The sequence below is a fragment of the Manduca sexta genome, chromosome 11 (genome assembly GCF_014839805.1).
Source record: "Manduca sexta isolate Smith_Timp_Sample1 chromosome 11, JHU_Msex_v1.0, whole genome shotgun sequence".
Lineage (NCBI taxonomy): Eukaryota > Metazoa > Arthropoda > Insecta > Lepidoptera > Sphingidae > Manduca > Manduca sexta.
In genome coordinates this window covers 3,031,844-3,058,862 of record NC_051125.1, presented here as the reverse complement: position 1 = coordinate 3,058,862, position 27,019 = coordinate 3,031,844, and the positions used below count along the sequence as shown (strand labels likewise).

Here is a 27,019-nt window from a genome sequence, read left to right as displayed (position 1 = left end):
CTTGAGGCATCATAAGGACACACTTCACGAATTACTTAAATATGACAAAAAATATACGTGAAATGTGAAGCTTTTCAGGGACATATAAAACTACTAGAAGCGCTCGGTATTTGTTTATTGAATGATTTTATTTAAATTAAATACCATTGTATCACGTCTATGATTTTTATAAAAACGATATAGCAAAAAAAAAAACATACAAATCTTAACGTATTCCGTAGAAATATAAGCTGCCATAGGTATATTCTTCCATACATAATAAAATGAATTTTACAACGTAAATAAAAGATTAAGATACGTAGATGTATAGATAATTACAATTGTTATTGATGGGGGATAAAGAAGCGGTTCTGTGACAAGAGATAACTTAATGATTATTTAAGAATGCAGGATTTAATAAGATAGGTCTTTCTTATCAGAGATGGCATTTAAAGATATTGTGCCTTTCGATTCTACCAATTTATATTATGTCAAGCCGTTTATATGTTTATATTATGATTCCTATATTTTTTTAAATGAAATATCTTTATTCACCTTTTCAATTGTCTGGGCTTATAATTATTTGTCATGTCGTGAAATAAAAGGCTTTTTAATTTTATTTTAAGTCGTATAAGGGCACAAAACTATTATATAATGTTTGAATAAAACTAAAAATCATGCGCAGGCGCATGCATTGAGAATAAAAATATCCGCAAGGAATATAAACAATAATAAAAGAGATAATACGCTCTAACACGTTGATAACCTCTAATCATCAATCAACAAGCGATTGATTCTAATCAATTCCGTATAGATATCTAATATTAGTAAATGATAGAACTGAGCCTTGGATTAATCATCCACTATCATTTCGTTCAAATAACTATTTCTTCAGTTCCAAATTCATGGAAGCAAACTTGTATAAGATTAGAGAAGATTTGTGCAAGTCCATCTAAATTACGCAATTTCATTTCGTTGTTGATACCGACCCCACCTTGGCGTGAGATAAGACCAGATAAAAGATACGGATACGACTATCGTAAAAGCAAGAATAATCCATAGTCCAGTCCTTATTCAATTTAAAAATAATGGTATTGTCCGAAATTAAGCTGATAAATTAGTTACATTTGTATTTATAGATGACGATAATAATGATCATGACAATGGTGTAAAATATGAATATATTGATGAAGGAAATATAAGTCCAGTTGATGAATTTATCAGTAACTAGCTATGCCCGCGGCTTCCGCTTCAATTTTCCCGCGTAAATCCCGACCCACGACATTTTTTACAACCACGCGACCTGTTCAACACTAATTGTTGGATTTCAGTCAATTTACATGAAATTGTAATGTACTTTTCATCTAAACCTTCCTCATGAATTGCATTACTTTTTAGTAAAAGCAGTACAAAAATCCGTTCAACAGATTTTAAGAAAATCGATCACATACAGACAGACAGCTTTGGGGACTTTGTTTTATAATAATAGATAGCAATAAAAATGATGATGGTGATGATAATGACTATGAAAAGGATGAAAAAGGTGGTGAATACATTGATGAACATGATGAAATACTAACCGTAGCTGCAGTGCGGCATTTGGCGGTACTCCATGCTTGGAACTGTGAGGCGGTTGCCCGTAAAGCGAATCGCGCCTTCAATATTTGCATTTTTATCTAATTCAATAGAAGTAACAAAAAATTAAAATAAGTACAAATATGTAAAACTACTTAACGCTAATAACACAGTTTTATTTCATTTTTGTGATGAATTTGATTTTATAAAAGATAGGTTGACTAGATTTTTTATATAAATTATTTTGGGTTTTCGTGTCGTGCTTTCGGCGCGGCGTTTCGGTTTTAGAATCTGAAACAAACAACATATTTAATTGCAATAAAAAGTTAGTAACATAAGCACATAATAATATGAAATTTTATAAATAAAATTTTGGAACGAAGAATTCAATTCGTGTGTCATACATTAGCTAAAATTGATTCTAATTACTAATCTACACGTGTTTACATCTATTGATTTTCTATTAACACAATTTAAGGCAGCCCTAAATATTGAGTATGTGTACAAAGTAAAAACATTAACCTCCTTTCTGTCCCCGTAACGTTTTAGGCACAAGGTAATATGAATGTTCATTATAACACAATCTCTTTAACGTGTGTCTATATGATGTGTTACTTATTAATTTACATGTGAGATACGTTTTAGGGTTGTCGCTTGTAGTTTTGAACAAAAATTTTCGCGTAGTAATGATCTATCTCTTCAATATTACTTTCTGTTATATAAAATATCAACATGTATTCTACAAAATAGTAGATAGAAATTTTCGACGAAATTGATTGGACGAATTTCGATTCCGATTTCAGTGTTCCCTTAAAACAAATCCTGTAAACTCCTATTATCAATATAAAAACCTCAAAAATATCAGAAAATTAGTTAACACATAATCTGTTATTTTTGTCTTAAGACTCATAATTAGCTAGACTCTACAATTGTCGGTACAAATTCATAAACATAGTTCGAAGATAGACTCATAATTCTGTAATTTTAGATTCTTTAATTGGTCCCAGATCACAAATATTCGTACATTTTGTCTTCATATTACTTTAGACGGCCAATTTATTGTTTCAAATATCACAGAAGAAAATATATGTTCGTTCAGTGATTCCGCTCGTTACATAATTAGCGATAGAGACAACCTAATCGTCCCCGATGACATTGACATAAACTTACTGGTCACCTTTGCTTGTTCCACATACTAGTGGAGAATACGTATTAGATAATATATGTGTTGCACGTATTACTATGTTATCAAAGTTCAAAGTTCTAGGACATAGATGGCGCTATGTCGAAAAATATCGAAAAATATACCTTTTTTGTTACACTTGTGCTGGCTTTTGAATAAAATAACTTAATAACTTTGTAATCTTCAAGTGTTATGTATAAATATTAAAATTGCTCAGTAACGCGTCCGATAGAGTCCGACAAAGGCTTTGAGTTGCTGAGATTGTTTTGATAGTGGGATATTCTTAAAACAAGATGGCTACACTATAATGTAGAGGAATAACTTAACCAGAAAAGTAAAAAACCTCGATATGTAAATATAGGACTAATTTCTTGTATAGAGTCCGACGAACTTGGCTTCGAGTTGTAGTGGCAGGTTTAATGCTAGAATATTTCAAATACAAGGAGACTATACTATGATATGTAATATGTATAGTCTGGCCAAGAAAGTAATAAACCTCGCCACATTGTGATAAAATATGGAAATAATTTGTAGTACTGATGAAGCAAACTTAAAAACGAAAAAGCAAAAGCGGCGCCATCAAACCAGTATGTTTATTTTCCTGGGCAAGGCATTCTGAAAGCTTTACTGATTAGTCATAAGGAAACACATGGCCATTCCCACTTCCCCATGGGGTCGTTACTCTTAATCGATTGTTTCGAGCAAGTTTCTCGGAACGCAGCAATAACCGGTCACAGATATGAAGGAAAATCGTATTTTGCAACATTTTACTACGAATGAATATTAAAATATGCAGATTCTCAAAGAATGCAAGTATGTTTTTCGTGCCAATGTTTAGTCTAGTTGTATGTAGCATCACAATTACCTATTTAAGCTGGTGGGAAAATATATTTTATCAGGTGCAGACGGGTCCCGTATGAAAAAATATCTAAATTAACAATAATGTTATGGACTATCCCAAAAATAACGTTAATGGTTAGAATAAACCAATCAAAATGACTCATCTGTAAACAAACTAAACTCATCTGTTGTTATGCAAACTTTATTCTGATTGGCCCATTTTAGCTATGGATCCGACGATAGCGGTTAAGATAGTTTATAAGAATCGACAATTAATAAGTAATACGTTTAGTTGACACTGACAACTAAGTAGTAAACATAAGTACTTAATCATTTTATGCTGACAATAAAGTAATTGATTTATGCTTTGTAAAAACCAAAAAATTATACACTATCGATAATAGATTGTAAATATAACCAACCGCCATTTTCAATAAATGATCTGTAACGCTTATTTCGATCTATAGCGAAAATGGACCAATCAGAACAAAGCTTCTTCTGACATGATTACAAATGAGTTATTTGGATTGGTTCATTCTCGGAATCGGATTAAAGATTGAGATTCGGTTCGTATTGAAAACGGCTTCAAATGTTGCGATACCCCTGCGATAATTCAAGGTTTAAATACACTGCAAAAATACGTTCTAATTATAATCATTTAAGATTTACTCTTATTTAATATCTGGAAATTTTAAAGTAAACGTATAAGTGCAAGGCTAAAGTTAGACAATGGTACATGTTTAAAGGTTATCTATTTAAATGATAATAGCCGCTTTGTTTATATTCTTCCACATATCAACAATAGGCTTCACATATAAATATATGATAGTCATTTGCTTAAGCTATGTTTAAAATTATTTACCAATTCTGTTTGTTTAGGTTATTCCCTTCTTTTTAAAAGTCTGTTTAAGTCTTTTCATGATAATTAATATTCCTTGGCCTTCCTTTTCGATTGAAAAATAACTAAATCAGATTTCTAACTGTAACGCTAATTATCCGAAAAAATAAGGAAAGCAGAATATCTATTTGCGGACGTTACTATCGCAAAAGGATTGATTTGATCGATTTATCTGATTATGTTTATCAATTTTGGAGTTTAGCTTCGGGCTTTGGGATTAAAGTATTAAACAAAATGTTAAACCCATAATGCATCACATTTAACATATACCTGGGTTAGTAAATGCCTTGATAAATACTTATTTTTTATTTAATATAAATAAGGATAATACCTATTTTTTATTTAATATAAATAAAAAATAGGTATTATCCTCGTGCGTGTCGTCTGCGTGGATTTAGTAGCGTGAAAAAGAAAAAACATTTTATGATGACCTCGCGTGTAACGGCTCCTTCTCACTAGGTCAAATTTGTCGCAGTATTTATACAAATAAAATTTTTAATTTAATATTTGTATCAGTATGGCTCATAAAAAATGCCAGGTAATAGAAAAACCTAACAAAAAGTCCAAAGCAACAAAATTAAAAATGGTTTTGATTATAAAAAATATTGTAGTGAAAATAATAAAATTATATGTAACTCTCAATTTCGTTAAAGATAACAGATTATCTATAACAAGTTTTGAATTTTTTTCTTGGAAAACAAAATCCCATTAGTATCGATTCGACTTTCGTGTTATATTATTCATAATAAATATGTTTTAATATATGAATCATTCTTATGTCATATGTAGGTAAATGATGATACAATATGAAATGATAAATAATTTCCTTGCTATGAAGGAAATTTTTGTAATTTTTGACCATATTTGTACTACGTCCTTCCTATGAAGGACGTAGTACAAAAATGGTAGTTGAAACAAAACTCAGAACTTGTTAATGTATTATGTTCGTGAAAATAGGTATTTTGGATGGAAAAATTAAAGAAAAGTCTGCTATTACTAAGAGTGATGGTTTAATTAACGCAGTAAAATAACGATTGTCAACGAAGGCATGACTGATTGGTTGCTATCGCTTTTCTAGATTACTTAGCAACCAGACTCACATAATACTGTTCCTTCCTTCCTATACCTATTCATGAATATATTTACAACTTCTCCCTATCCTTCTAATCCATTAATTGTGATACAGGTTAAGACTAACTCTCTAACCAGTGTTCCTTAAGACTCGTCGAGCTTCATCACACTTCATAAAAAGCGTGTTACTGCCGATCCTAGTGTGAGAGCGGGATAATCTCGCGAAACTGCATATGACAGTTCTCTTTTCGAATTCATAAACAGTAGCACGTTTGTCGCACTACAGCCGCAATGCTGTTCTGCGACATTGCGGCTAATATAAATGGGCTCTTACCTTACATATTCTTCGTGTATGTGGAGTAAATATAAATCGTGTACTAAGTAGATTACATAAGTATATCTCAAGCATCAGTTCGTACATTTTAAATGGTGCCGTGCAAAAGTAACTCTAATTGGATGGATACACTGTAGACTGTATTGTTATTTAAATAACACATACGGAGCGACGCGAAGGAAACATTGTAGTGTAATACATCTCAATTGAAACTCCTTTGAATAAATTGAGTATTTTTATCATTGTTGATAGTCAATATTTCGTCATGTCGTATTATGGAATGGTAAGTATTTTTGCTTTGCTTATACTGTGTTACATGGTGATTACCGATTACAATTCGATGGATGATAAGGAAAAGCATTTAACTTAAAAAATAAACTTATGATCAACTGTAAATACTATTGACTATCCGTTTTCAACGAATGTCCCCAATCTTAATCTTCGTTCCTATCTCGAGGATAAACCAATAATATTAAATCATATATAAGATTGTCAAAAAAAAAAACGATTTCGAAGATACGGAGATAATCTGATACTCTGGCTTTTTATCCAAAAACTTACGCAGACGATCCCACGAGCAAAAGTTAGTACAGCAATATTATCAATATATCACGTGTGTCAACCATTTACTACGCAGTACATCAACAAGATGTTACACTCAGGCCCCCTCCGGACAGATCACGTGCTAATAATTTATCAATTTAATATCGTTCGGATGAATAACGATTTGTTAATCTTCTGGCTCATGTGGTGCTCATTTGCGAAGGAAGATGGAAGCTGTTGCAACATCCATTTTAGTGCCTATCTAATATTTTGTGTTTAGCCTGGCCAGGATAAAAGACCAGCTACTTGCTTTTCGCTTTAATTAGCAATGCCAGGACTAGAAATTAGTTATATTTTTCACCGATTTTAGAAGTTTTTTATTTTACTGGTCAGTATACTGATTTACTTTTTACTGATTGGTCGCCTTTTAACTAATAAAGACAATTACGATCAGATATTTTTTTTAATAGGTCTAATTGGCAGCTAGGCCTTTATGCCATTTTTAGGGCAACTTGAATGTTTATTGAACAATTTTAAAGTTACCTTAATGGTACAGTGGACACTATATGCTGTATTACAAGTCAATAGATTCCATAATAAATACAAAAAAAACCAAGTATAATGATAATTAGGCCACAGACGTCATCAGTAGCTCAAAAAATTTAGACATTCCAAAGACTGATTTAATTGCGTTGTTAATTTAATTGCAGAAGATTGTGTGTTATTATAAACATTTCACAGAAAATATATTTCCTGGAATAATATCGCTATGAATCATACTAAGGAAAATTTATTATTATGAGAAGTCGTCAACATGAAAGCAGAATCTTAAGCCTAGTGTGGTAAAGTTGGGATATTAACTAATGGTGAAGGTATATAGATGGTGTTCATAGCATTAGTGAAAATGTTTATTGCCGGCTAACTACTGGGCTAAAAGAGACTTAACATCTCGTGTCTCAGGATGACGAGTGCAGTGGAATACCAAACATTACTTTGTAATTCAAGGTGTTGGATGATGTTTCTACTGTTGATGGGCGGTCGTATCGCTGCCCATCAGGCGAACGGCAAGCTCGTCTCATCATTCAAAGTAATAAAAAAAGAAATGGCTTTAATAAAATAAAACATTTTATACCGTCGAATGCCTTTGCCCACAAAATTGCATTGTAGTTTTACTATCGTATACACATTGGTTTGTTATCACGAAACATGCCTGCTTCCTTTGATTGTGAAATAATTGTTTGCCAGACCAATCGCTACTTTATACGGTTTCAGAGAATTCTTTTTCGTGTTGTGTAATTGTGATTAATTTTCGCGCAGACGCTGTCAATATGGTGGGCCGACACACGACACAAAATTCGTTTCCAAATAATTAACATACTGAGAATTGCTTCAACTAAATTAAAAGTCTAAATGTTATATTTAAATATAGTAGAAGTAATAACTCAAATAAACATTAAATTACCAATAATCTATCTATCTATATATTATAAAACAAAGTCCCCTTTTTTGTCTGTATGTCATCGATTTTCTCAAAATTTACAGAACGGATTTTTATTAAATTTTGTATGGAGATAGTTTAAGACCCTAAGAAGGTTATAGTATCGAATAATAGAAAGTATTCTATCCCAAGAAAATATATAGCGGGACTTTTATCCCGGAAAACTCGAAAAAAGTTAGTTAAGCAATAAAAACTAAACCATAGTATTGAATAACTACGAAACTAAACGTTATTACAAATATTGAAATTAAACTAAAATATAAAAAACCGCGGTAAAATCCGAAAGTAGTTTAATTTCAATGTCTAACATTCGCGTAAACATAAGAAATTATTATGTTATTACAAATATATTAAAGACTACGAGCCTTAAGTTAATGTGTAAAATATACATTTCAACGGTTATCATTGCTTTGTGTATTCTATTATCAGGAACGATACAGGTATTTGTTAAAAACATGGTTCAGGCACCAAGAAAGACTTGTAGATTGCCTATCGAACCACGATATACAAAACTGCCGAAATATAATGCTTGATTATACGATAAACCCGAATGATAATCGTTAGTTTTGAAGAAACTTATAATGAATAATGGTTCAAAATTGTAATGTTATATGTGTCGCGTCATGTAACTTTACAAAATAGAAGACAGGAGATGTATGTTGTTAAGCAAGCCAGCCTGAAGAACATTGAAGCCGAGTAATATAAGTTTTTTTAATAAATTTTATAGTTGTAAATAAAGGCTTAAATATTATTATATATGTAATTTCATAAAAGAAGAATCGTTGTATACCCTATTTGCCACCTTAGGAATTTCACATGTCACTTTATAATTGACCCAAAAAACAAGATTAAGCAAATGCACATCGCTGGCTCACTATAACAAGGTTCTAGGTATGTTATATTTTTTTGCACAAATTAAATTATATGTATCACATGATTCTATGTCTTTTTTTAGTAAAAAAAATCCAATAATCCCGAAAGATAAAGTGGGGAAACACGAATTATTTATTGTAAAACACGAATTGTTTATTGTAAAAAAAAATATAATTTTTTCAACATACATAAAAGATTTATATATAACTTTGCGGTAGTGTGCCAGCGATATGATTACTAGTGGGTGTCAAAAACTAAGGACTTCAATTCCACAAGACATTCCGGAACGGACATTAACTGTGTAGGATGATCTCCCACGACCTCTTCTCTTCATTATTCCCGTTTTGTCATTAACATCAATAAAATTATCATAATACCAGCCCTGCATTACTTCCTACTGTGGAGCACTGGTCTCTTCTACAACTGAGAGGGTTTAGGTCTCTGTCCACCATGCTGATCTAGTACGAATTGACAGACTTCACGCACCTTCGATTTTTTAAGTTTCCGTTTTCACCATTAAAGCGAACGATTATTATTGACTAGCTTCCGCTCGCAGCTTCGCCCGCGTGGATTTCGGACTTCAAAAATGGAGGAGGTGCTCAATTTGTCGGGATGTTTTTTTAATGTATGGTGGTATGCAGGTGGTCCGATTGTCCGGTCAGGGTCTGATGATGGGATCCTGGTGAAATCGAAGGAAGCTTATAGCATGATTCAGTATGCACGCGTGATGGCGTATTTCATGTATAACTTTGGTGTTTCTATACCGATTTCTATGATTCTTTTTTATGGAATATTTAATAATGTTAACTTTTTTAATTAGGGATGACTGAGAGTGTTATAAACGTAAGAGTAGACAAATATAATGAGAAAGCTTCGAACTGCTAAGCTATCGGGAGTTACACGTGTTATTGTGAGTCAACTATAAAAGATAGACATATGCTGTCGTGGGATATTTTTTTACATAATTTTAAGGAGAACATTTCCGTCATACATGATTTCTGCGTAGCTTTAACCATTAAGGTTGCACACGCGACGGAAGCTTAAAAATGGAGTAACTTCTCCCGTTTTCCCAACATTTCCCTTCACTGCTCTGCTCTTATTAATTGTAGCGTGATGAAAAGTATACTATAACCAGCACAGGAGTATGACAAATAATTGTACCAAGTTTCGTTAAAATCCGTCGAGTAGTTTTTGTTTCTATAACGGTTATACAGACAGACAGACAAAAATTTTACTAATTGCATTTTTGGCATCAGTATCGATCCCTAATCACCCCCTGATAGTTATTTTGGAAATATATTTCATGTACAGAATTGACCTCTCTACAGATTTATTATAAGTATAGATAGAAGAAGATATAGATAATAACAAAACGAAGTGTGCCTTGGGCTTTGAATTTGAATCTGCGGACATCAATCTCGGCAGACAGTTTCATTTCCAACTATCGTGAACTTTATATCAATCCAAAAGTTATATGCTAAGGATTCTTTTGTTTATTTTTTATCTAAAAGTTCTTTAACCTCAGACATCTTAATAAACGGACCGAAATATAATCCGGCTCAGTGCAAAAACATTACTATCAGTAGAAATGGAGACAAGCATATTTAAATAATGATTATCATGTTGCTCTTATGTTCACTACATTTTCTGAACTCTGGGAATGTTAGGCGATTATTTGAGTTTAATTTTCTGTTTGTCATACTGATACTAATTGTAACTAGACTCTTTGGAGTGAGGTGTGAAGTTATTGTAGAAGTGTTGTGTCGAGATGTCGAGGCTTTACAACAGGACATATAGAAACATACATGTGACTATTTGTAATATGTATACCGACTTATAAAATTGTAAATCACGACTTCACTATAATCACTATTAATGATTTTAGAGTAATTACACATAGTCGGCCGCAGAAGTAGCTCAATAAATTTAAAAATTCAAATGTCCTAAATAATTTTGTGTCTAGAAAAATTTTTTCCTCAATAAGTTCAACACCAAAGGGCTAATTTAATTTTACACAAAGAGAAATGAATGCTTCTGTTATACTTAACGTGATATCAAGTTTGATTCATCAATTGCTTTTGTGGTTAACTGTGGTATATTGGAAATGGAAAATGTATTACGCCCGACCACCAAAGTTCTTCGTAAACATTGGTAGGTTTATCAATGAGGTAAAAATTTATATAAAACACCAGGGGCAATAACGATAGTAATACAATTGAAACAATTGCAATAAAACAATTCATAAAAGAAACAAAAAACACACTTCACGTATTTATCCCCGAAGGGCTATGCAAAGGCGCAAGCACCAAGTGTGTTCCGTCCCATGACGTGATGGAGGGCGAGCCTATCGCCATATCGGGCACAAATTCCAGACTCCGGGCTGATAGAGATCATATCGATAGAAAAAAGGTAAACACTAATGCATTGAGTACAAATATGTGTTCCAAATCTGTCAATAGTTAAAGGAAAACAGACGCAAGTAAATATTTACAAATTAGACGAATGTAATAAATCAGGTCAAGATATTGATAACTCAGTTGTTGTTGAGGAAATAGATCCTCAAGGTGACGATAGACGAGCTCAAATAGGAACATCATTTAATTAAACACGTGTTGTGAATGGACATTGTTCGGAAACTTGTGCGTATTCAAATGTATACGTTGTTTTGTGTTAGATAAGGTTAGAAACTGTATTTAAATGTCTGGGTTTCCATAGCGTTTAATGACATCGTTTGCTATGGCATTTGGGATAAAAAACCATATTGTAAGGAAGATAGAGTCGTTTAATCAGTAGCTGATGAAAAAAAAATGTTTAAACACAGGAATTCCAATGTGATCCTTTGGTTTCTCAGTATTTATAATACATGTTAATATTACTGCTAATCCAAATTTAAAACTGAATGACTGATCCGAAAAAGTAAAGAACCTCTTAGCTACAAAGATAATTATATTAAAGAAAGATAATGTCTAGAAGAAAGAGTAATTAATCATTGACAATCCCATTAATTTAATACTTTATGCTTGAACTAAAGAGGACCGAGGGGAATAACATTTTCCTCCTCTTTGTAGGTATATACAGTCAGCCACAAGAGTAGCTGAACCAATTTAAAACGCCAATTCGCTTTTATATATTAACTTCAATAGGCATATACATTTTACTTTGTCTGAAATAATATAAACCGTTTAAATTTTATTTTAGTGAATTGTTGATAGGGAGACAAAAGCTCAAAGGCGAATTGAATTTGTTTACCAACTTTTGTGATTGACTGTACAATACTATAAAGTCAATAATTAAAGATATCACGAAGCATATGAAAATAAACAAACAGCTGAATATGAGGGTAAACATGACGCAGCACTGAAAACCAGATTTGTCGATAAATGACCCTAACTGGTATATAAACTTGTTTGAAACTAGTTTTCGCCAGCAAATACGTTCATGTATGGCTTTAAGTTTATCTCCATTTTTATTAGGTTATTGAGTTCATGGCAATGAAAAACATCGTGCAACAGATCTGAGAATGATAAAAAAAATAAAAATATCTTGGTACTAGTTCTTGCTAATCGAAACTGGTGTTTAAGGTTAAACAGATAAAGTGCTTTTCGTTACTAGAAATCTACGGGTAGATATAGAACATTTATTTGTATTCAGTTATCAATGTCAGCAGAAATGTGTGAAAGACAGAAATAGACTACATAGCCCAAGGAGTTAAAAAAATATCCATGCTATGGACCTACAGAAATGAGACAGTCATTGACCGATCAGTCACTTTGTGTCTTTCTACAGAGTGATGCAAATTTAAGAAAATATTGCTGTTTGCTTTTCCGGGAACATTATACAGTTCAAAATTTTTGGGAAATATTGGGAGTTAGTGTTACGTAAATTTAACTCAAAATTTACGTAGCACTAACTCTAACTCATATAGTTTTTCGAGAGCCCAACTATTTCTCTGATTAGAAAAAATAAATCATGACTCAATAACTTAGCTTAAATTACGAAATTAATTGATAACTTACAAAACACATTTTATTTTAACTACGCAATTTCTGACAACATACATGGAGATTAAATCGATGCACTTTAAGGTCTTCTATCTACCTGCTTCAGTTCAACACTATCGTATAACACCCTGTATATCAATCACTCCATAAACAATTATGGAGGCAAATACTCGATAAAAACTTTTATCGATATAAAGTCAAATCGATTTTAAAACAAGTTAATACTATTGCGAAGGAAAGAAACAATGCTTTCGTATCGATTTATATGCCACACGGTAATTCGTACGATTGCCAATGCCGGTCGTTGAACTAAGCCATGTTTGTTGATATTATATTATGGAGATAGATGTAATGAATTCAAAGCCAAAACTGGTCATGTTAAATGTAAGAGCAAAATACACGAGTTTCTACAACAAGTATTTCTTGTTTCGGAATCGTTGTACCGTTACAATGGTTGATTTTTACCGCCTCAAGTAACCGTCAAGTAAATTATCTTGGAGACAAATGAACTTTGTACTCTTTATCTCAATGAGTAAAAATGGTTACTGAGTTTCTCCGAGTTACGTTTACAAGGTTGTGAGACATTAGCGTTTGTTAAGATTGCTTTTCTGATTACAATTAGCATTGCTATTAATTGGCATTAGTTTTCTATAGCAAGGAACTTTTGTACTATCTTTTTTCCAGATTCCGTTTGCGTGGGAGTGTTTTCTCTGAATAAAAGTGCCAATATCTCTTCTTACATTCAAACACTTTTCTTATTAATATATGTAGGAAGTAGGATACCATGCTCAAGTACTCAAGTCGTTATGCGATAAAATATTTATTGAAAAGTTATTACGTAATCATCAATTAAGTTTTTGATTCTTAGATATATATTATATACATATATATTTTAATACTAATAATGAAGCGAGTAGCATACCTACCCAAGAGTTTAAAGAAAACAACCTCAGACGATGCTTATCGACATAGCGTATTAATGTGGTGCCGTATAATTTTGCGAAGGCAATAAGATCTTAATTAGCTTAAATTAACTAGCTTCAGAATATTTAACACTTATATACTTAATACTTTTAGCCGACGGTGCAAAGGACTTTCAACTTATTTACGTGTTATCTTATTTGTTTTTTACTTTTTGGACTTTGATCTTTGAACGTAACAAGGACAAGTCTATGGCCGTCCAACTCTTTTAGTAATCACAGCATCAGCACCGTGTACTTTAGATAGCTAGTAATTTAATTTTTTATATTGACTTTTACTCTTTTGGGGTTCTTATCTGAAGGGAAGAAAATTAAAAAAAAGATATAGAAGTTTTAGGATTCAACGAAGACCTAAAATTTTTCTGATATGGTCTGAAAAGTTTGTCTTTTTTCTGGATTGTACACATATATAAAATTTATTTTTTTATCAATCCAATAGCATAATCGTGTCTGTAAGGTTCATATTCTTTGATCATGTAGATTGAAATGCAGGTGCAACTGTAAACATTAGGATCGTCATTTTCTTTAAAAACATGTTCAGCTATTGCGCACTAATGCTGTTTATTTTTTTATTTGTATAAGTCATTATAATGAACGTTTTTCCCTCTCGGCTAGCTGTGTTATTTATTTAATTAGTCAAAAAAGAAGACAATCATAAAATGATATTTTATAATTAGTGTTAATGTAATTAAGGCCACTGTTCAGTAAAAAATATGTCAAGTAATTAATAAAAAATATTGCAAGGACGAACTAAGATTGATAGGAAAAAATAAAGTGTTAAAAACGTTAAATGCTTATATTGAAACAATAACGGGCCAAGGGGTTTCATGAAGTGACAGTCAATTAATATGCCATCTCACGTATAAGAATCAACGATTTTAATTAATCAAGGTTGCACTAACCTCGAACACATACTTTTATAAACGAGAATCTCAATAATGAAAGAGAAAAAATTACCTTTCAAGATAATTTTATCGAACGTAAACGATTGGCGGAATCGCGAGCACACGTCCTCACTGCACTGACGCCGGCACGATACTAACTTGCCTTGCGTAATTTCGTGAGACTATACGGGTCACAGCGACCTCTAACGAAGCTTATCAGAGGTTCAATGGCAACAGACTATGTCTGTTTCTAGTCAGATCTGTCAAGTTGCAGTACTGATTTAGAGTGAAATTATACGGATCTAATTGTCTGTGATATTGACCCAGAGGTTGCCAAGGTTGGACGTGAGAACGATAGCACAATTCTTGAGCTTGATGGATCGACAAATGATTGGTCAAACAATTGCTATGCCAACTTCTGCAGATGCTCTTCAAGGAGTTATGTTGTATATCGAGCTTTTTACGAAGGCTTGGTTACTCCTATCACCAATATGATCGGTAAAGAAACCCAAACCTGCAAACCAGGATGAACAGTAAAATTCAGCGATTTTGGTCAAGTCCTATTCTCTTTGTAACGTACAATTCTGTGTAAATATTATTGGTATACCAAAAGCAATACTTGTTATTTGTGTCATGTTTGTGTCGTCATATCGTATATTTTTATTCGATAAATTTCTTGCGTAAGCTAAGAACGTCAGAAGACGAAATTATAGTCATTATTTTGATGTAGAATGAAGTTGAAGTAGGTTTTATGGAGGTGATAACTGATAAGATTGATTTCGTACTAACTTTTTGCATTGACTGTAAATGAGTTTTCCTAAAGAATCAATTGCATGACATTTGTGATATGTAAAGCATATTAAGCATGTCAAAAGTTGTTTAATGATACAATCATTATATCAATCAAATGAAAATTAATACATTAAATATGTTTTAAGCCATTGTTTTTAATTGTTTCGTGGCAAAAACTGCTTCAAGATTTTTCTTTTAAAGTCCATTTCATGAGACTGAAAATGAAAATCATAAAATGTAATGATGACATGTTAATGCGAATGGTAGACATCGAAATAAAACAATTTTTCGGATTTTATTGGGTTTTTATATTATGTTTTTCTTCCGATATTTCGAAGACTGCAGCCTTCATGGTAACATGGTCATAAAATTCACAAAATCATGACTCGTGATTTCCAGAATTTTGGCGTTTTCTACAGATATGCTGTAGATGAAGTTTGAAACAAAGCGGTGGGGTTTTTGTTGTATTGACTACGTCCAAAATTAACATTGCCAATTTTTTTTCAACCCCTTACAATTACGGCCACGTTTCCTTACTTCTGTATAAACTAATGCTAAGGTAATATAAGAACGTTTGTCATTTGAGCGTACTCAAAATTTCATTCAAGACTTTCTTCGTGTTCAGTGCCAAAAGAATGTGTTACAGAAATAGAATGTTTATATATTTGCCGTGACATGTGCAGTTGTTGGCACAAAGTTCCATGTGGCAATTTTGTTGTATTCTTAAATTAGTAATGTTTGATAAGTTATTTGATAGTAAAAAAATATAATTTATATAATATTCATTAATATATACGTAAGTCATACGTTTGCTCTATATTCACATTAAGATTGGTGACAGATAGTATAAGCGATTTCTGGTGACAATGCCAAAAACAATGTTTTCGGACATACACGGACATTTTTTCTTGCACGAACATCGAATACAAATCCCAAACGCTCCACTGCCTTCTGTGTTACTTAAGCTTTCACGATCAATATTAATAAGCCCTTAAGTGTTATTTAAATGTGCTTCTTTATCTGACTACTCGAAGTTTACCAAAATTATCTTGTCCATGACAATACACAAAAAATAATACCACTAATTCCAGCCCGATGTTTTGAACAATCCAGTAATAATCGCAGATTTTAAAGTATCAAGAGAACTTAATTTTAAAGTATTAAATAAATACACCTATCAGTCACATACTTCAAGCTTGATACCGATGTAATATTCTTTATCAGAAACTACAACAAACCAAATATTAGCAAATATAAAGATTCAATGTTGATAGAATGTTCATGTATGACTGTTTGAAGTATTGGAGAATTTCAATAGTTTGCTTTTCTTTTTGCACAGGATCTTGTCATGAGCCCTGGTAGTTGAGTATTTGAAAAATAATTTCGATAAACGGGAAGCGTTACATTTCTTAATGGTCGCCAGAATTATACAAATATTACATACTGGTTATAGATCCGATCATGGAAAGAGATTTACCAAGGCGAGCCATTATGAGGTGTTTTTATCACTTGTATGATAGACCCTGCCAATTCGGTTAGTTATTCACAATATTCGCTTTAATGTAACTAAATTAATTTATAGTTTGGCTGTATGGTCGTGGCCTTAGTCGGATCTTATGGAACGAATAAACATTATCTTTGGTGCGTTCGATTTTCAAAGTGCGGGCAACAGTTAAAACTTTAAGCTATATTATTATCCGTTTGCAAATACCTACCTACTTATATTATACGACGTATTCTCATGTTTCTAACAACCAAGCATCTACTACCATTTGGCATGTGACTATAAATTTTACGTTTTTGGCCAGCTATCAAGCAGTTGTGACTGGGTATTGAGTGATAATTTGCATTATTTTTGCTTCAAAAGTATCAATGACCTGATTTTTTTACTAGGAGTCAGTCCTGTTTGTCATTGAATTTTTAGTTAACTAGGAGCCAAGATGTATTTGTATCGCAGTAATTCGGAGTCCTTGTATTTAGCCCTTAGATTCCTCAAAGGGATTTTACTAGTTTCGTCACTAAGTCGTATACAAGTAAAGTATAATTTAAATAATAAAATGGAAAAGCCGGTAGGAGTCGACTACGAATGTCAGATATCTGACATTCTTAGTAAAGACCAAGGTCCAGGTCAAAAGTACCCTGAACCGGCGGGAATGCAGATTGATGAAGGTGGAGGAAGCGAGAGAAGTATGCCAGAATTTTGCAAAGTGGCAATCCATACTCCCTGCCTACCCTTATAGCAGGGGTGGCCAACTTGGTAAGACTCAAGATCTACTTGTCACTGATGATACTCTGTGCGATCTACCAAGCTACATACATCTTGGAATCTTAAATGAAACAACATAGTTCAGTACACAATTAATTATAATTTTGATTAAAAAATGATACAAGACGATGCGTGCAGCAGTTAGTTGTTAGGTATGTTGCGCGGTCTGTTCTACGTATTTATATTTTTGCCTTGCCACGATCGACTGGACTTGTTGTCGCGATCGACCGGTTGGTCACCCCTGTTTTATAGGACAGAGGCATAATACTATGTATATAAATAATCGTTCTCACATGACATTTTAATTACATGGATAGCCAGTAGCTGATCTATCACAACTTTCCATCGCGTCATCAAGGCTAGTAAGCCGCAAAGCTGATTAACCGAGATCTACATATCATGCGTCATGTTCACGGTGACCATTTCTTGTGATTCAAACGGGAAATTTGTTATTTCGTCACAAGAGTTTAATTATAGTTTAGAAATATTCTTTATGGGCATGTAAGTTTGCGCAGTGTAGAATATGTAATATGGCGTATTAGGATTATTGTATCAGGAGCGCAAGTTATCGCCACTTTATATAAAAAATGCAAAGAAATGGTACATAACGATTTAATTATAGTATAGCCCATCATCAGCACCATTACTCCTACCATTCTGGCAGGATTTAGATACCTCGTTGAAAAACTCTTCATCTTTTTAGAATATCTACGTATCAACGCAATTTTTGGTATTTTTCAATAGTTAGGGGCATTGAGAGCGGCGATAGCCTAGTTGGGTGTGGAACGGATGGCCAAGACGAATGTCCGCAGGTTCAAATCCCAAGGGCACACACCTCTGACTTTTCTAAAATCATGTGTGTATTCTTTGTGAATTGATCGTTCGCTGTAACGGTGAAGGAAAACATCGTGAGGAAACCTGCACATCTGAGAAGTTCTCTATAGGAATTTCGAATGTTGGTTGCAACAAATACACAGCATGAGTTTTGTTTTTCTTTATCGTTGATTTAATTACAACATAAATAACAACAGTTGTTATTTATGGGTCAAAAAATTATCGTCTATTAATTTATTAATTAATTTCTTCAGCACGGGAATGTATTAATTTAGATTTTTCGCATCAGAGCGATAAAAATAGTACGTGTGGTCACCTTACTCATACTATACCGGCTTTATAATTACAAAATTAAATATGCGTATGCAGGTGGCACATCGTACTAGTGAATGACGCAGTAAAGTGCTTCGGGGTTTTGGGACTTATTTGCTTACATAAAGCGTACAATAATACATAAAAATATTCAAAAAAAATATTATTTTGGTTTTGGCATAATTTGGGATTTTTCTTGAGTTTATTGATTCTGGTAGCTAAAACTACGATGGTTAATGGTGATGTTGCATTGCAGAGTGATATAAACAGGTCCCCTTCATATGAGTTTGACTATATATGTAGGTATATTATTTTTTAATTTTTGGATTCTAAATAAGTGCTTTCTAAATGCCTTAAATATTTTTTTGCATCTGCGAAACATGTTTTGAATACGCGTAGTAAACAATTGAATCTCGATTTAAATATTTTTCGATTTTTTTTATCTTAACTCTTTGGTTCACGACTTGATTTGCGAGTAAATTTATCGGTTTTAAAATAACGTATCAATGTCCCATATGTCGTCAGTCGTAACGTGTTAAAACACAGGGTTACCCAGCCCATATCACTATTGTTTACACTTTTGTTTATTGTGCTTGACTAATCCAATTAGTTTATTGGTTTTAAGACGTTATTCGGTCGTATTTACGATGGTGTCGTGGTTTGATGTATCGATTTGTATTCAGGTTTACGGCGCTGTCGCAATGCGCGAGTTGTAGTTCAGCCTTGGGATTTGCACGGCAATGGCGGATTCACAGGGCAGGTCGGCGGGGTCGTAGTCCTTATAATATATGTATGCACAAAGATAGGGAAGGAATAGCCGCTAAATTTGAAGCACATTTTGCCTTATATTCGACATATTGGTACTGTGTTAAAAATGACAATTTTAAATTTCATCGAAAATACGACAAAAATATAACAAAAAAAAAATATGTACATTCCTAGTTTGTACATAGTATTTTTTTTCTAAGTAGTTATTTAAAATTGTGCTTATATTCGAATAATATTTGACATCTGTGACCAATCCTTGAATTATAATCAACATCAAAAAATTACTTTTTTATCATGGCAATTGTACATTATGCCAATTTCAAGTTAGGAATATACTATTTATTATGAGATAGGACTGTTTTAACAAATATAATGCTCCAGCAAAAAATGTTGAACAGAAATGTTATATTTGGGGAAAAGTAAAATAATAAACAAATAAATAAATAAAAATGGATTCAAAAATGTAATAAGAACAGAATAATTTTTAATAATGTTGTATAAACATAACAAGTACATAGTAATAATAATTGTGAAAGACACAGACAAACCTTGATCTACATGGAGCAAACAGTGTGTTTAACTGTGTCTTGTTTTATTGATATGATTTGAGTTTTAACTGATAAGTCTTTTTGTAAAACATTTCAAAAATATATAAGGAAAATATTTTAAATATATAAAAGGTAATCTTACCAGTATTATAATAGTAACACACTAAATATCACAGAGGTGTGTTTTACTAAAACAATTATTAAAGTAATAAGAAACAAAAGCTAAAAATATTATTTTTTGTGAATAAACATTTATTTCATGATATATTTTGTTTACCAATTTATAGCAATACTGTAATTTAAAGCATGAGGGCTTTAAAACGCACATATAAAAATTACTCCTAATATTTATTGAAGTTAGACCTTATATTTTATCTTTCAGGGGCAAGGTAGGCAATAAATACCTAAGCATCAATCAACAAGGTGCTTGTATTGTATTTAAGGTAAATGGGAAATTTGTAGGATTTCAATAATAATAATAAATTTATAGGATTCTATTTCGTATTTTCGCCATAAAAACGACTATAAAATATTATTGTTTCTGCTTATCGGCAGTATTAAAGTTACGTCATTGAATATAGTTTTATTACATTTATTACATTATATTAAATCGCATATTATTTAGATATTCGCTCGTTTTATTAGCACACTTCGAGCACTTGTTGATATTAAAGCCTATGAAACGGTATAAAAAACTTCAATTTAAACATTATCGAAATATATCTACGAAACGTACTTACCGATTTTAAAAACGATAATGATTAATCTTCGTATATATAACTAAATAATTAACAAATTCTATTTTCGAACTTTAAAATTTAAATTCATTTATGATTACACAAGATAAACTTGACGTTCGTTCTACGTTCAATGACGATTGGCATTTGACAGATGATAGAACCATTAACCACAGATAATATATTAGGTTTGAGCTACTGACATTTGAAACCCATAGATAACACTAATATTTGAGGGAAACAGCGACCGAATGGAAACGAATCGACCATTATCCCTCGCCCATAACGAGTGGCGAGGGCAAAGGTGCTAAGAGAGTAAAGGAACAATCGCTTAAGCGGCGCGATGCGGTGACGGGGTTGTGTTGCTTTATAAATTCGTACTAATTCGTTGTTCAAACAAAAACAGCCTTAAATATAATGAATATGACAACTGCATTATGAATAACGTCAACATCAGGAAATAGGAATATGCAAAGATATCTATAGATATTTACTTTTGATTATTATCATGAATGCATTATGGTTTTCACCTCACTATTTTATAATGCCGAGAAATTACAAATAAAAATACCTATTTCAGGATAAATTTTTCGCGTTATATAAGCTTATATTTTATAATCGTGCGTAAATATTAACTGCAGTAAACAATTCATCAGAAGCTCGAGCATTAAATGTAGCCGATGTCGCCGCTGCCGTTCGTAAAGCCTCCTATACGTTTCCGTGTTTATATTTTTGCTATATACTTTACATATTATTTATATTATATTTTGACAAAGTATTTATGTATATTATCAATATTAAACACAAGTACGTATTTTATCAACGAAGGTGTCGAAAATGCATAAGTTTTCGTCGATTCAAAGTTTATGACAAGCCCTTTGCCATGTCAGGCATAAGTTAAAATTTCGGAAACTTTAGATTGCATGGCATCTATATCTGTGATATTATGTATTTGCTTCAAATAGATACTAACTGCATGTTTTATTATTTGATTTGGTTCACAGCTATAGGTCGCCTCAGTGCTTGGACCATACGATAATAGTCGTTAGTCTTTGGAAATATTATAGATCGAATTCACCACACTAGCCAGTAGCTTTCAGTAGTAACCACACTAGTATGTCTTTGACATATTTTGTCAAGAACAAACTGTAAACAAACACTAGAAATCATATTCTTACTTTACTGTTTTTTAATGTTTCTATTATAAAAATAATATAAATATATTACTTATTTTACTATAACAGAAAATAATTTACTAAATAATAATGGCTGAATTAATGTTATGCAGTAACACTGAAATCTGTAGAACATGTCTTGACGATGCGCCGAGTGGGTCATTTATCGATCTATTTTCCAAAAGAGACGATTCTGTTTCTGTGTATGAGATGTTGAGAGCATGCATTTCCATCAAGGTATATAGAAATTGTCTTTATTTCTAACTATGATGACGGAACAGTTGTTTTAAGATGTAAAACTTCAACAGTACTAGCTGTGACTTAATGTACTTGAAATTGAGAATGTGTATTAATTAAACGAGAGAAGTTTTGGTTAGTATTATTGTTATCCCACATTGATGCGATTACTGAGCGTTCTTGTTTCCACTTTGAAGCCTATCTAAAAAAATGTATTTGACTTGCATATTACATACCATTACCATACAATAAATATGTGTTATCACTTTCCAGGTGCATCCAGATGACGGTCTTCCAAGAATGATATGCAGCACTTGTTATGACTGTTTAGTGAGGTTTTATAATTTCAAAACAGTAGCAGAAAATGTCAATTCAAAATTATGGAAGCCATTTGAAGACAACCAAAAAGAACCAGACACAATATCAGACATAGATATAAAAACAGAAAACAACATTCCAGCCCATTATGATTCAGTTGAGAGTGATCATAGTACAGATACCAAAGAGGATAGTTTAACAATCACCGAATTAAAATCATTAGATGATTCAATAGAAAACGGTACCAGTACTGAATTAAAATGTGAAATTTGTAATAAGATATTCAGAAAGAAATCAAAACTAGAAACTCACAAATTAAGGCATCAAAATAATGATTTCTCATGTAATTTATGTTCAGAGACATTTAAACACCGCCATAAGTTCATCAAACACCTTTTAACACATGGCGATGGGAACCAGGAGTTGGAAACAAATGAAAACAAAAATATTAAATGTAATACATGCTCGGCAAGTTTTAAATCCGTGAACTCATTGTCAGCACATCAAAGAAAACATGTGAATAAAGAGAGAGTGCTGTCTTGTTCTATATGTAAGAAAACCTTTAAAAAACTTAGCCATTTAAAAAGGCATGAGATGAGCCATGACAACAACAGGCCATATAAATGTTTGAAGTGCAAAAAGTCATTCGCTACCGAAACAATGCTTAATGAACACATCAACAAACACAACGGAATCAAACCTCATGCATGTCCAATTTGTTTGAAATCTTTCTCTCATTTGTCCACTCTCACGAATCATATTAAGATACATGTGAGACAGAAGCCATACTTATGTCCGACATGTGGTAAAAGGTTTGATTCCAGTACAAACCTGAATCAACATGTTAAGAGGCATCTGGGGTTGAAAGTGTTCGCTTGCAGTTTATGTCCGAGGAAGTTTGTTAGTAAAGGTGAGAAAGAATTCTAAAATAGTTAATCTATCCAATTCAGATAGGCTGGTATTGAAAATTAATATACTAAACAATTCATATTGCTAACTATAAGATGTAACAGCTACCTTTTATTATGTATACGGCCTTCTTCTACTACTAAGTGCATTGTAGTCTTATAATAATAATAATAATATCAGCCCTGTATTATATACTTCCCCACTGCTGAGCATGGGCCTCCTTTACTGCTGAGAGGGATTAGGCCTTAGTCCACCACGCTGGCCTAGTGCGGATTGGTAACTTCACACACCTTCAAAATTCCTATAGAGAACTTCTCAGATGTGCAGGTTTCCTCACGATGTTTTCCTTCATCCTTGCAGTCAATTATAGGGTAGAGCTGCCAATGGGATATTAGAATGGCTCAGCCTAGCGATTGCAGGGGCCTGGGGGAGAGTTGGGAGTCAATATATGGGGGAGGGAATAACTTCATTTAACCTGTTGCAGTAAAAAAGCATCTATACTATAACTTTTTAACTTCATTATCGTCATTACCATTTCCAGGTGAACTGAAATGCCATAGCACCACCCACAGTGGCGAGCGGGCTTATATTTGTGGCCAATGTGGTGCATCGTTCACCAAGCACAGCGCGTTAGCAAAACACAGACAGCGGCATTTGGGCGTCAAGCCGCATCAATGCGGCGCTTGTTCAATGAAGTGAGTTATAGGCACATAGTTTAAAAGATATCCATCGAAATAATTTTGTCGCCGTTTTTTATATTACAATTTTCTCCTAATATTTCAAAGACTGCAGCCTTCATGGTCACGGAACGGATTGAGATGTTGGTCGTCAGAAAAATCAACGATATAAAATCTGTTTATATTATCAATTATACATTTTTAAATATAATAAAAAGAAATTGCTGATGAAGGTCCGATCTACGCAGAACGAGCTCACAGTATCTTGACCATGACCACGAAGGCTGCAAAGTCTTCAAAAAGTCAAGAGAGAATTTAAATACAAAAAGCCGCGATAACATCCGAAAACTATTTTCATTTATATTTATAACATTCGCGTAAACATAAGAAATCGATATAATATTACATTTACATCAAATTGAAGTACATGTAAATCTTAAAATTCAACAAATCAAATATTAAAGTAAACCTTTCCAACAGGAATGGTGGTTCAAATCTGTTATTAGAACTTGATAGACAATGGACTTATAGTTATATTTTTATTTTCTTAACTTTGGTTGTTTGCAGGTTCCAAAGCAAGTATCATCTGGAACGTCACTACCGCATCCACTCCGGGGAGAAGCCGTACCGCTGTGACGTGTGCGAGAGAGCCTTTGCACAGAGCAGTGATCTCGTGCGGCACCGAAGGGCGCATTTGGGAGACAATCTATATAAGTAAGTCAAAGACCTAATTTGCGCAATTAATATTGTAAAGCAATCGGCGTGGAGTAGGTCCAGTAGTTGCGTCTCTGCTTGCACTTTCTAGGATAAAAAGGCGTGTGTATGTAAAATTTATAGATGTTATTTTTTGTTCTTATAAGGACGGCAAAGTGACCCCACTGCAACTGACGGTAAGTGGAGTGGAGTCTAATAGAATGTCGAATGAAGAGAGATTACCTCTCGGCAGTAGTACACAATTATGCCGGCCTGATGGGACCAAATATACATAGTCTGGTCCTGGAACGCGATAAACTTACGTGAGCCACTATGGCGGGTTTTAACTCTTTGTGGATAGTGGTCGCTAGCCGGGCGGATATATTATATAACTAATACCTCCATGCAACATTAGAGATGTTTAGCCTCACAAGAAACGATTTTTCTATATTTTTATTGACTGAATGATGAGACAAATATTAATTAATGGTCAATAAAAAAACACCAAGTCCTTTTAAAGAAACCTTGCTGCGTGGCTCACGTGTACTCTTCTTGAATGAATATAAAAGTAAAAATATTTATTTTCTTTGGTGATGGTAATTAATAGTTACCATTCGACTTATATTTAATTTCCAGATGCACAGTATGCACTCAAAGTTTCCGGCTTAAGTCTGAGTTGCAGCAGCACGTGTCCGAGCATTTTGTGACGTCACAATTGCAAGAGTACCCCATGGTCACCGAGGACAATGCCAAAATAATTGTGAACAGCCAAACTGTGATTAAATTTGATAACATTAATAAAGAAGGAATAAATGGGCTTAATGTTATAGAAAAATAATGTATCCAAATACTATAAATGTTAGAGAAGAAAAAGTATTAAAAAATATATATCTATGTCCCTTTAAATAATGCAAAAAATATTAAGTAAAAAAAAATAATTATATAATTCAATAAGGATGTAAAGATTTTCTCTTATGCTCAAAAGGGTAAGAGTCAATAATAAAATAACCTCTCTAGAAAGTTACTATACCGAATTTGTGTAAAATAAATGTAAAAGTTTACAAATATATTTTTCTATAGTTTTTGGTAATAACGAATCTCGGATTTGAAAAAAAAATGTTGACAATTTGTTGTGTAAAATTTATCCCAGTGCATTTATTGTTCTTGTAATCTTAGCGTAAGACTAAGTAATGGGAAATAAATGATTTATTTTTTTCAATTTTATTTGCATTATTCTATGGAATTATATAAAACCTATATATTATAAGGTCCAAACAACGGGTCCAAGCAATGTAAGTTTTTAACATAAGAAGTATCGGGACCTAGTTCTAACGGTCTAAAAATGGTGAAGATAAACAACTTTTAATGTCTCAGGATAACGAGTGTAGTGAGGTGCCCAAAGAGCGTAACACATACTACGGAATGCAGTGCCACATGTTGCTTTGCAAAATATACTAGATGGTAAACTACTGTCCATGTTTGCTACCAGGCGATGTTCGTCTTGTTATTTAGTTGTATCACAAAATCCTGGAGTACCCAATTAAAAAAAAAAGTATAAATTTTGAATCCAAGATTCATCAGATTATAACTAAGGGCGAAGTTTTCAATCAAGATTCTGATTGAATTCATCAGAATAAATGTAATATATCACTCAAATAAATGATAACCTTGCGGAATATAGAACTGAGAAAATGGACTTTTTTTTTACCTGTAACTGATATTTTTAATTGAGTTGTACTTTCGAAAAAAAATGTGATTGTTAATAATTTAAACTTGACTGGATTTCTAGAGATATTTCTAAGTCAATAAAAACCGACAAGTCGAGTCGGTGACCCTGACGAATATAAGCAATCACTATTAAAATTATTATAAAGTTGCGTTTCACTGAGTTTTGTAGGTCAGTTCTATCAACGCGGAGCGGGTCGATGACCCAATAAAGCAGCTTTCGTAATAGGTAATGCACAAAAATGTGCGAGTCCTGAGATGACGACATGCTACAGACGGCTTAGGTTTGAGTTATTCATAAAGGAATAGGTATTAAGTTTTCATCAAATATAACAAGTAAAGACTCTTTTTTTATTATTTACTGCTTTA

At 32.7% G+C, this 27,019-nt stretch overlaps 2 protein-coding genes across 5 annotated transcripts in view; one reads left to right on the top strand and one right to left on the bottom strand.

The window, feature by feature from the left end:
* The window catches only part of LOC115451834 (pyruvate carboxylase, mitochondrial), a 44,904-nt gene extending 23,839 nt beyond the window's left edge, over positions 1–21,065 (bottom strand). For 2 of the 3 annotated variants that reach the window (XM_037437588.1, XM_037437590.1), the window contains exons 1-2: positions 14,733–14,888; positions 1,560–1,845 (exon numbers count right to left, since the gene is read on the bottom strand). In XM_037437588.1, the coding sequence (XP_037293485.1) occupies positions 1,560–1,649 (90 nt within the window). In that variant the 5' untranslated portion in view covers positions 1,650–1,845; positions 14,733–14,888. Of the gene's footprint in view, positions 1–1,559; positions 1,846–14,732; positions 14,889–20,919 lie in introns of those variants that run through there. The other variant, XM_037437589.1, reaches the window with a different exon arrangement.
* A 980-nt stretch (positions 21,066–22,045) lies between these two features.
* On the top strand, positions 22,046–26,144 carry LOC115451837 (zinc finger protein 501). Of its 2 annotated transcripts, none has more exons than XM_037437607.1 (5): positions 22,046–22,328; positions 22,602–23,556; positions 24,097–24,250; positions 24,800–24,946; positions 25,562–26,144. In XM_037437607.1, exons 1-5 carry the CDS (start codon positions 22,182–22,184, stop codon positions 25,761–25,763), a joined length of 1,605 nt encoding a protein of 534 aa, XP_037293504.1. In that variant the 5' UTR covers positions 22,046–22,181; the 3' UTR covers positions 25,764–26,144. The 2 variants fall into 2 exon arrangements, with proteins under 2 accessions (XP_037293504.1, XP_037293505.1); XM_037437608.1 differs by having other exon boundaries at positions 22,326–22,463.
* Positions 26,145–27,019: the final 875 nt, after the last annotated feature.